General features: G+C 34.5%; 1 protein-coding gene and 1 long non-coding RNA gene across 2 annotated transcripts; both read right to left on the bottom strand.

Moving 5' to 3' along the window:
* Window positions 1-7,829: 7,829 nt before the first annotated feature.
* Window positions 7,830-9,882, bottom strand: LOC113105269 (uncharacterized). Its single transcript, XM_026266326.1, has 6 exons — window positions 9,792-9,882; window positions 9,260-9,616; window positions 9,045-9,092; window positions 8,805-8,949; window positions 8,626-8,665; window positions 7,830-8,000 (listed from the first exon to the last, which is right to left on the bottom strand). Exons 1-6 carry the CDS (start codon window positions 9,832-9,834, stop codon window positions 7,893-7,895), a joined length of 741 nt encoding a protein of 246 aa, XP_026122111.1. The 5' UTR covers window positions 9,835-9,882; the 3' UTR covers window positions 7,830-7,892.
* Window positions 9,883-11,004: 1,122 nt separating this feature from the next.
* On the bottom strand, window positions 11,005-11,811 carry LOC113105539 (uncharacterized). Its single transcript, XR_003292378.1, has 3 exons — window positions 11,595-11,811; window positions 11,432-11,466; window positions 11,005-11,160 (listed from the first exon to the last, which is right to left on the bottom strand). It is a non-coding gene; the product is annotated as an uncharacterized LOC113105539 (long non-coding RNA).
* Window positions 11,812-12,107: the final 296 nt, after the last annotated feature.

The raw sequence follows: 12,107 nt of genomic DNA, 5'->3' as shown, positions 1-12,107 counted from the left end.
TCATTTCCTGAAGGAGGCTGTTGTACCACTGCTGAGCTGCCAGGTCACCGGCTTGGCTCCTCAGCAAAAACTTGGCATGCATTGCACCTCCTGCCTTATTATACTCGGCAGGGGCAGCTGGATGCAATAATTGCATGAAAATCTGCATTGGCTCGTTTAGTTTACACTCGAAGTAGACTGGTCTACTGAAGCGATATCCCAATTCGTCGGTCACTGACGTGACGTCTCTGTTCCCTCATACAGGGAACATGGATTACCATATGTAACTGAGATGTTCTCTTCAGTGATAGACTTTTATCAGTCATACCTAGAAAAAAGCTATTTTATTCTACAAAAGTGTTGTCCTCTCTATGGTTGGTGTCCAGAATTTTGTAATAATCACCTTCACTTGCAAAATAAAAAATCAATGGAAAATCATCTGGTGAAGATATTTATACAGTGGCAATGAGTACTGAAAGTTGTGGTTTTTTGTATCAGTATAAAGTACAAATAAGAAATGAATCTCAACAGCAAAAATCTCCTGACAAAAATCAAGAGTTTTGGTTGAGATGAATGAGATTTAACATTTTGAATTCATTACCCTTATGTGACCTTTTGAGTCTCAAACTGTTTCTGTGCAGGCCCTCACCAGGAAATCAACAACTGCATAAAATAGACAAGCAATGGAAACCGTTGTCATTGTTCTGCAATCCAGTGTTGTCGCCTCAAATGAGGGGATGTGTGAAAAGCATTTCTGAAAATAGTGTTTGTGGTTGTGATGCAGCACAGGGTGTGAAAGTAGAGGTATGGGTCATCACTGTGGACGGAAGGTTTATGTACACCATTGCGTCTCCTAGTTATACATAGCAAATAACCTAATTATAATTAAGAGCTCTTCTATTACTAAATTTATCAGCAATTGTCAAATAAATAAAGTAGCAGAGAACAGGATAAGGAAGATAGTTTAAACCAAAAGTGTACTACTGTACATGCTTTCCATTGTGTAACACCTGTGCCGATACAAATTAATAGTCAAAGTTTCTCAAGGGCAGAAACAATGGCATTTTGCTGGGGCTTAGCTGTAATCACAAATCATTTGCATTACAGGAGGGTTTTTTATTTATTTATTTTTTTGACAACATAAACTACATTTTCATGACTGCTGGTGTTGCAGCAAAAGGTGATCTTATCCTCTATGCGCTTGCAGTGATGCCACCAAATGTTATTATTGTTAAATGTTATTAAAATATTTAGAGTCCATGTGAGAAAATGTAGTATATAATAATAACTTAAAGGAACACATTTCTTGCCACTGCTTGCATTCTATTGTTTATGTCAGAAAAACAACAATGCACAGGTTAAGAAAGGTAAATATTTAGAATTTGGAACTGTGATGAGTGGGGCAGGGCCGAGAGCTGTGAGAATGGAGCGAGGCCGGTGGAGTGATTTGGAAATGAGCGACACCTGCTCCTATCACCAGTCTCGAGTACCACAGAGGAGCACCGGAAGGATAAAAAGAGTAGAAACAACAGTGAAGGACGAGAGAGAACCAGGCCTGGATATTATTTTGAGTTTTGATTTTGTTTGTGCATGGCAGTCATCCTCGAGGGGCTGTGCCACTCTTTTGTGTGTATTTTATCATTAAAGATTTATTTAAATGTTTGCTGGTTCACGCCTCCTTCTTCCCGACTTATGAACTTTGTTACAGGAACTTTACTAAAAAAAAAAAAAAAAACACACTATAAAACATAAGAAATCTAATATTATACAACTAATATTATATAATCTAATTTAAATAAAATGAAACTCAGGTACTTAAACCAGATGTAATAAAGGATCAAATGGATTATAAAACAAGTTCAAAATAAAACTATACAACTTTTTTATTTGTTAAAACAATATTATGACAACAATCAAATATTTAATCAACTATTAAATAAAAGGTTGAAAAGTTACCTGAATTTTTTTATTCTTTTATTTTTTATTTTTTTATATATACAAGAGGATGTTGAGAAGCATTGATGACACAGTGACTGGCAGCAGTGTTGAGCACAGACAAATGAATGTTAACCTACCACAGGATGAATTATGATAAGATAAAATTATGGTGATATAACACAATTATTTGTATTTTTTAGAAGCATGAAGATGAAGAAAAGAGTAACTAAACATATGAGTATTTTTTTTCTAAAATGGGTGTGCTAAGCAGGGCTATGATTTCATGGTAATTATATTATTATTATTATTATTAAATGTTTTTGTCAGAAAGTCATTTGCTAAAGGTTTAAAGAAAAATCTTAAATTCATACTTATACAGGTTAAGTGCAATGCATATGATGTATGATCATTTAGTCATCTTAACTGATCTGTAGAAGATTACACATGCAACAGGCCTTTCTGCAGGATAAAAGCTCAATCTTGAAAGGGTTAAAGATTAAGTATTGGGGTGGAGGCTTTAGCCACATCTTCCTGTCATGTTGTCTAAATTTGTCATTTTTTGGGTTGGTTTAAATAAAGAAATCTTTGTTGTACCCGAATAAAGGTCATTATTTCGTATCACTAAGTTCCAGAAAACAGATTAGCTAAGATACTTAGCCTACATTTTATTAGTTATTTGCAACATATAAAATATTAAGTGCAAAATGAGACACATAAAAAAAATTGCGCATATTACATGCAAATCAGATAAATAATAAAAGATGATAAACCAGTCAGGCTTAGGCCTAGTTCAAAAGGAATATAACAACGAAGCTAAAAATATATAGTCCTAGTTAATTTTTTTCTTTCATGTGGCTGGCAGCATAAGGGTTCCTCTCAGATTTAACAATCAGAATAAATACATTCTATTCTTTCATCCAAATTGAGGCTGAAAAATGCAGACAAAAAATAGGCAAAACTAATTTTGTCATTGTAGCAACCAATCTATCACATTAGCACAACAACATATAAGCAACTTCAACAATTTCAAATGATTGCAGTAGTATATTATTTTACTGCTGGATTAGTTTATGCTTTTCCCAGAGATTGCATGAACCAAGAGATGTAGTTCCCTTTCAAGGGAACTTCGAACTGTGTCCTCTAGGGGTCGCTATGGAGAACACCTCGTCATGACTCATGTCTGAAGCATACATTGAAAAAACAACGAGTTGGCTGGCGACAGCCTCTGACATCACTACCGGCACGACTGTAAATAAATGCCAGGAAAACAAGTCATCCTCTGATTCGTAATTCATTGACAGTTTTGTTTGAAGTGTGCATCTGAGAAATGACAACGGTAAGAGCTATCTTTCTCCGTTTATCATGGCATCCACTAGAAAGGCATTTAGACAGTGTGTACATCCGTGTCTGTGTTATTTGACACCTGATGACACACACAGCCTTTGCGTCTTTTGTTTGGGCGAAGAGCATGAATGCGATGTCCTTGAGGGGGCGATCTGTGTGCACTGCATCCTCTCTTAAATCTCCCTCTTTGCCATCTAAGCCCCTCCAGGATACATCTTGCTTAAATGGCAGAGCATTCGCAGCAGCAGGCTGTGGCTTCATTGCGCACGATGGCAGTGCTTCAGGCTTATCAGGCTGATCTGTTGAAGGACCTGGATAAAGGCGAGAGCCTTTTAGCCTACCAGGTGGACGCACCACAGACCTCTCTCTCCGTGCTACCAAGCAGGCCAGCCTCTGCCATGGGTAGGTCTATGGTGGCCGTGGTGGTAACGGAGAGACATCTGTGGGAGAACCTGGCAGACATCGGGAAGAAAGAAAGGGGCTCGAGAAGATCAGGGAGTCAAAGATGCACTCAGCTGCCTTCAAATCCTTCATTCCACAAAAGTCCAGGTCCGAGCCCGAACAACATAGGGGTCCTGGTCCATCTTGATCTGAGGATTAAAGATGGGCACAGAAGGCTAGTCTCGTGCTCTGGTATTGGGCGGCTGAGATCACAGGCTTCTGCAGGAGACTCATTGCTCATGTGATGTTCAGTGCCTCTGCGATGCTTAGGAACCTTTAGGTACACACGCTAAGCTCTGTATACTTTCTAAAATCCATGTAAGTTGTAAGTGTGCATGCAAGACTCTGCACACTTTCTGAAATCCTGTACAGTAAGGGTTACGCACTTAGCTTCGTTTCCCTTCTTGAGATGGTTAGACCTTGGTTCCTTGGGCTCCATTCAGCCAGTGTGTATTTGTTTATACACTTCAAGCATTGAGTATCCCTTTAAAGGAATCCTTCCTGATTCCAAGCCTTCTGCTCTACCCCGGGCCAAGGCACCTAACAAATAAGTAGGTATGTAGCTTAGGCCTTTGGCTATGAGGGGTAATGTCATGGACAGCCGTCTAAATGTCCCAGGGGCAACTCCCATTGAAATGGTAGAGTTGGTAGTTAGTGTTTGCCATGATTCTGACCGGCACTCCCCTCGAGGATGCAGTTCGAAGTTCCCTTGAAAGGGAACATCTCAGGTTACGGATGTAATCATGGTCCCCCGAGTAGGGAACGAGACACTGCGTCCTCTAGCTCCCTGCCATGCTTCGGACGCAAGCTTCAGAAAAAGAAGTGGATGACGTGTTCTCCTGGCGCTTATTAATAGTCATGCTGGTAGTGACGTCAGAGGCTGTCGCTGGCCAACTCGTTGGTGTTTTTTCAATGTATGCTTCAGACACGGGTCACAATGAGGTGTTCCCCATAGCGACCCCTAGAGGATGCAGTGTCTCGTTTCCCTACACAGGGAACCATGGTTACACTAATGAGACGTTTTCATAGCTTTGAGATATTTAGCACTCTAAAGTTATAGTTTCCCCTTCAGTGAAGGTCTCCAGGACTTTCTTTTGAACTACAGCAGCAGATTTGATGAAGCCTGCGAAGGAAAGCATACAAACAGTATCATCAGATCATAATATTATTCTCTTAAATTTTGCAAATTGAGAATTAAATTAAAACTTTAAAAAAAAATTAATAATTAAAGCAGAACTAATCTCTTCTCCGCAACAAACACATCTTTACTCAAGTGTAGAAAAGAGCATTTCAGAGGTACTTTAAACATGATTGAGGTCCTCTGAGCATTTGGCAACATCTTATGGAATGTTTGTAAGACATGGGTGTGAAAGGTCTGGGTTTAATTTTTAATTCTTGTGAACTCTCATTTTCATTTTTTTAAATGAAGTTATTTCAAGTTATTTTCTATATTTCCTTAACACCCATTATTATCAAAATACAAAAAGAAAGAAAGAAACATGTCCAAAGTTATTTGAGCAACATTATTAATTATATTGTTCCAATAACATCATACTCTCAAAATTACATTTATATGTGGTCTAGACAAAGAGGGGACATTTAAATGTTGTACAGTAGCACATCCAATAATGAGCTGTTCCAGATAATTAAGCCTGTCATGGCTATTAGATACACTTTGGATGCTTTTTGATGCTTGATTATTTCATCCTTAGAACATGTCCAATGAATATTATCCTATGAATCATGTCATCTAATAAACGGTGCCCCCTACATGCAGTCATTGGAATAACACAGGCTTAAAACATCTCCCTGCTGTCAAACCACTACAGAACATCTAGTCAGACAGTGCTTTGATCAGTCAGTTTCCCTCAAAATATAAGAATCCCTCAAATTCAATGACATATTTTAATGCAAATAAAATAAAATGTATTCTTGTAAACTCTAAGCTCATATAGGTACTGTGGCGGTTTCCTCAAACAATGTATATTAGCAATATATATTACTGTAGCATTTTAACTGTAACATTTGATATTAAAAATGGGCCTAAGCAAGATATTTGCTTTGAGAAATATGAAATATGGAATGAACTTCACACTTTTTTTTAAATTGCACCTTCAGGTAAAGAGCATCTAGTCAAATTATCAGTTTGCAAAGTAAAGAATCCCATTAACATGGCGTATTTTGAACAAGGGAAAAAATACCTATGCATGGTGATTCAGTTAATTAAAGAGGTGCTTGTATAATCACCATTTATGTTGGGTTGCTTGGTCATGCTGGAGGAAAAACTCTTAACATAGCCAGATCACAACTGTCTGTGCTTTGATGCTTGGGTTTCACTGCAATAAGAGTGATGTATGGAAACTTTTACGCACAGAGATCTAAGCGTGCTGAAGGTCGCTTGTTTATTCTGTTACTTTCAGAAACAAAAGCTGACCGCAACCTGAGTGCTGTGCATCAAATTCATTGTCTTACATGTATTCAGTGGCATATGTCTGTTTTTCGAAACCATTAGTCAGTATATGAAAGGAGGTATCATGTGGTTTTATGCACACTTTAACAATGCATTGTGCTAAATTTGCAGTGACACTAAGACTTCACAACATCTTTGTAAAGATAAGACACATTACTATATTAGATCATCATATGACTTAAATAATGACACCTGCAAAGAAGCAAAAGTGTCAAGTTTCAGTGAAGCACAGTGATAAACAATTCATTATGCATTAAGAGAAATATTTTTCCCTTCCTCATGTTAAGAGAAGTCTGTAAAAAAAAAAGGGCCCAATAATTTTTTTTTTTTTTTTTAAAGCTGTTTTTTTGCATGTTTTGAATTACATGTGACATTGTGTTGTGCTTTAGAGTTAAATAAAATTTATGTTAACTAAACAGTCAATGTCCTGGCAGATGATTACCAGCTCTTATTCCATTTTTCTACAGTGCTGGCCAGGAACATGTAACATGTTTAGGACTGCAGGTTGGATCAAGATAAGTGACATCAAATTAAGCAAGAGTAACATTTAAATTTTTATAAATGAGCCTAGCCTGCTACTTTTCAAAGTAGTTCAAAGTATTACTGTATATATCATATTATGAATAATACTGTATATTTACAAATATATATTTATTTTCAGAAAAATATGATTTTTTTTTATTGTCATTGCTGTTTCATAATAATAATTATTTTATTTGATTTTATTATTTTAAGTTATTGCCATCTGTGACTTAACACCTCATTTAAAAACAAGGGGTGTTTTGTCTGTGGTTATGGAATGTAGTGTGAAAGGCATGTAGTGTTTGTGTGGTTGAGAGATGAGCTGGGGTCAGTCTGGTGGGTGGAAAACAGTCAAACTGTGATACTCTCATGTGCTAACAGGTGCACACACTGGTATGCAGATATATAAGAAAGCTTTTATCTGATTTAAACTGTTTAAACACACATTTAATCAGATTTACACAATGTTTAAATATTTTCTTTAAATTGTAATGAGTAATACTATCAATATTCATATGATCAGGCTATACTGATGCTGCTCACAAAGTACTAAATTGTTGTCAATTGTGAGCATAGTTAATAAGATTTGTAATATTTTTGTACAGCTACACTGTAAACAAACTAACGTTGAGAAAATGTAAAAGTTTAAGGCAACCGGCTTCAGGACATTTCAGTTTATACAACAAAAAGTAGAGAAAACTCAAAAATATCCTACAAAAATTAGTTGAGAAAACTCTAAATCTCTAAGTGTATTTTTTGGTGTGTATATTTATAGCTTTGTAATTTGGTCCGGCCAAGTTCCCTTCACCACGTCTAATTCTGTACTGAACAGCTTCTTCCTGTCAAGGTCTGTAAAGGAAGTGATATCATTCACAAACCCTGCCTCTTGAATAAGGGTGTGCTTGTATCTAACTTACAGAGAACTTATCAGATATAAATTAAAGTTCTTAGAACTTTCAAATACATTTGATCTTTACAACTTTTATTGCATTGAAAATGCTAAACATTGCAGAGCTCACATTCGCTTTAAATGTACAGCATTAGTAATAGCGTGTATATATATATATATATATATATATATATATATATATATATATATATATATATATATATATATATATATATTAGAGTCTAGATGAGTTTATGGCTTTTTAACATTAGAGTAATCTACAGTATTTGACTGTGTGCCATTGTTGGACTATCTAGTGGCAGAATACACAACATCTGTATCCTCTGGATTTCTGGCTGCTCTTCTGGATTTGTGTTTTGAGAACTGTAGAGCAGCATACACTGATGAATAAGGCTCCTGCAACAGATTTAAATATGTATTTAATAACATGTAAAAACAAATGTAACTAAAATATGTACAGAAAAAAATCAGATACACAAAAAAAATCAAGAAATAATTATTTTTGTGTATATATAAAGCTTACTAAAATACAAATACATTTTCTCACTTTATAGCATCACTAATTTTTTGCGCAATCTAACAGTGAACCATATAAAATTTCCCTGAGAGCAATGTTTTCTGCTCGAGAGTTGCATTCACATGGACTCATTTCAACTATGCAAGCCTTTTCAAAGACATGGTAAGAGCTAAACAGAAAAGGCCCACAGGCTGTGTGCAAAACAATCTCAAGAGACATTTCTCCTGAACAATGTTAGGTGTAAAAGTAATATTTAAATATAACTAATTTATGGGTTTTAACTCTTCTCATTATTAATCATTTGAATAGCATACATTTGCACCCTGAATATTTTAGAATTTGTCACCCTGGTGTTTAATTTCAAGGATTGTTGTCAAGATATCTGCAGATTTTAGAGGACTTCTAAATAAAAAAATAAAAATAAAAAATAAAAAACCTTTTTGGTTATGTATTCAAATGTATTTTTTCAGAGAATGAACATTCTTATTTTAACAATAAGTTTACCTCATGATGTTGTGTTTCATGGCCATCAGCATCAGCGGCAACAGAAAGGGAAGCTAAAAAAGAGGTTCAGCTTTTTTAAACTTACAGTTAATCCACTGCACAGTTATTTTCCAAATTATATCCATACCGCAATGTATATAAATCTTCTGAATTGAATAGATGCAGTGTTACCTTTTCCCTGTGTGCTTCTGTCCTGTATCTTAATGATGAGCGTGGTGAGCAGAATGATGGTAAGAATACCAATAATGCTACCAAAAATAAAGGTCAGCTTATAAAAGATATTTTCAGAACAGTCTTTTGTAGAAATCGTGCTCTTGTTCGGATCTGTTAAAATTAAATACAATTTTACTTTAACACACCGCCTTTCAGATAAAAGCATTATTGTAATGTTATGAATGTTATGTGTTATGTGTAAACACCTTTATTTGTATTTTCTGTTTTATTTTGCTGTGGTGTATCACTCCTCTCTGCACAGTAAATAAAGACTTTAAATATATTTAGTCATTAGTCATTTAACACATTTAAAATGATCCACATATATGTGTATTATGTAATATATTTGTTGTTATATTACAACTAGACAAGGAGCAAAAATAAACCCTTTACAATAGTGTTACTGAAAAGGGCAGATTACCTTTAATGTCTAGCTGTGTTCCATCACCAAATGTCATAATCAAAGAGCTCCAGCCACAGAAGTACAGACCAGAATCAGAAAAGTCCACATTTAAAATTCGTAGGGAGGTGTTTTTGGAGTTCAGAGACATCAGCAGATGATCTTGTTGAAAACCATTTAAATAAGTACTATGTAGTTCTTTAAGCTGGTAGCTTTTCAATGTGTATACAATGGCATTAGGTACAGAACTCTTTGTTTGCTTGAACCAGTGTATATTCTTTCCAACGTTTGAGTTGTGTTGACACCAAATAGTGACATTCTCTCCTGGTTGAGCTGATAGATTGTCTATCTGAGACGCTTTAACAGCTGTAAGCAAGCCTAAAAATCACAGAGGAATAACAGTGTTTTGATATTTATATTTATAATCTTGATAAAATTGTTCCCCAAAAAGTCCTAAAAGCTCATAAAACTAATTCACAATTAAAGTTTACTAATTAATATTGAATTAATCAATCTTGTATGAATGAAGTAATTATAGTGCAATAATGCTTACCCGTGCCACAGATCACCAGTGCTGAAATTATTATATGAACCATTGCAGTACTGAATCAGACTAGAACCAACGAGGAAATTAAAATGAGGAAATCAATGTGCTTTTTTATGTGAGGGGGTGTGGCTTGTGCTTACATCAAACTATGACAGACCTGTCAATCAACAGGTTCAACATAAGAAGATTCATTGTTGATCAGATATATTGATAATGTTGTAATGTTTTCTTTACTGCTTTGGCTCCCTAGTTTCTCCACAACATTATTGAGAATATATGTGACCATGGACCACAAAAATTAAATTGCTGAGGTATATTAGTAGCATTAGCCAAAAATACATTGTATTGGTGAAAATTATAGATTTTTATTTTTTTCCCAAAAATCATTAGGATATTAACTAAAGATCAGGTTCCATGAAGATATTCAGTAAATTTCCTACCTTAAATATATCAAAATTAAATTTTTTATTAGTAATATGAATTTCTAATTACTTAATTTGGACAACTTTAAAGATTTTTTAGCACCCTTGGATTCCAGATTTTCATATAGTTGTATCTCAGACAGATATTGTCACTTAAGACTGTTTTTTGTGGCCCAGGGTCACATATGTTCCAAAGCAGCAAAGAACTAATAGCATGTTTGATTGTTATGTGTTTTTGAATATGTTTTTTATTTATTTTATTTTTTATTTTATCATTTCTGAATTATATTATTGACATGATACATTGTACCTTAACTGATAAACTTGATTTTATCAAGATTTTCTCTGAAGGCCCAGCACATAACACTCAGTCGGGACTGTAGCTTTCTGCCTAACTATTCAACTTAAGGTGAATGAAAGTGACAACCCAGGCTCATGAAAAAACATGAAACATGATTATGTAAAACTACTATTTAGCCATGAGTGATCAAACTTTAAATGGTATTAGTTAACACTACAATCTATGAGTCTGTAACCATGAGATCCATGTATGTGTGACACTTTAAGCGGCATCTAAACTGAGATGCAACCTAAAACTATGATGTTTAATTGTTATCTCAACCTAAATTAATGGGCTTTCTGTAATGGCGTCATAATGATTTTATATCAGGAGTCAAAGTATTGCAACCAAATTTAATAATCTTAAACATTATTTACAAAAGTGCAAAGAAAAAACAGTTTTTACAGTAATGACATTTTTAAAGAGTAAAAAAGCAATCCTGTTTAGCTGTTAAAAATAGTTAATAATTAATTAACTTATAATATGTTTGAATATGTTTCCTTTTTCAAGGAGTATCAGTGTACACAGCGGTTGTATACTCAGTATGTCGTCCTGCTGTTTTGAGTCTCTTCTTTGAGAAATACACAGAAGCATATTCTACTGAATAATTTTCCTGCAAAGAAATACAAACATATGTCAAGATTTTAATTCAAGTGATCATACGACAACATAAAGTTTATTCTGGAGTCTTTGTAAACGGTTTTCCTTTTCCTTACCCTCCAAAATAAATACTACAGCAAAAATAATAAATAAATAAATAAAAACATCCAACAGAAATAATATTGTTCAGTTGGAATCATAAGATGATAATAAAACTCATATAACAATAAATAATGAGCAGTTATAAATGTATAAAGTAATTAATGTAAGTCTGTGGAGTTTACCTTGTCATTATGCTGTTGTGCTTGAGATTCAGCGACTGCTAGAAAAGCAGAGAAAAAGTCAATCAGTTGAAATTAAAAAAGCCATAATTTCAATGTCATTTTTAATATTCACTCCACATTTGTGATTTAACTCAATTTTTCCAACTATGTGTAAAGAGTTTACCTTTTTTATGCTTCTGTCTTCTGTGTTCCCTGATAATCCCCAAAATAAGAGGAACAATACATGTAAAAAAAATTATTCCACCAAATAGGAGGGTCAGTTTGAAATAGATGCCTCTAGAACAGTCCTCAGTAGACACGGATGATTGCTCATGATCTGTGAAAGAGTGGACATCATTTCAAAATTCAAATACATTTTAAGTGATGCCACAAAGAACACATTTTATATATTAATTTCCCACGTAATCTGAATCAACAAATTAAACAGAGCAATAGTAAATTTTAAACGCCTGCAGTTTTTATTTTAAAAACTGTTAAATGGTAAAATGACATACCCTTTTTTGAGGTTCCTGTGTAATTTTTCTCTAATATGAAAACATTTGGCAAAGATAAGTCAATTGCGGCATTTACAAAGGTATTAAATCGTGACCCTGCACCACAAAACCAGTCATAAGGGGCATTTTTATTTATTTGAGATTATACATAATCTGAATAAAGATGAATACATACGTTTTCC

This window comes from Carassius auratus, chromosome 7 (genome assembly GCF_003368295.1).
Source record: "Carassius auratus strain Wakin chromosome 7, ASM336829v1, whole genome shotgun sequence".
NCBI classification, from domain to species: domain Eukaryota; kingdom Metazoa; phylum Chordata; class Actinopteri; order Cypriniformes; family Cyprinidae; genus Carassius; species Carassius auratus.
This window is presented reverse-complemented; position numbering and strand designations above follow the sequence as displayed.

Coding starts and splice junctions, on each gene's coding strand:
- LOC113105269 (XM_026266326.1), bottom strand. CDS start 9,834: ATGGTTCATATAATAATTTCAGCACTGGTGATCTGTGGCACGG. Junction 9,617..9,791: donor ACTGGTGATCTGTGGCACGG/GTAAGCATTATT, acceptor TGTGATTTTTAG/GCTTGCTTACAGCTGTTAAA. Junction 8,001..8,625: donor ATGAAACACAACATCATGAG/GTAAACTTATTG, acceptor AATCTGTTGCAG/GAGCCTTATTCATCAGTGTA.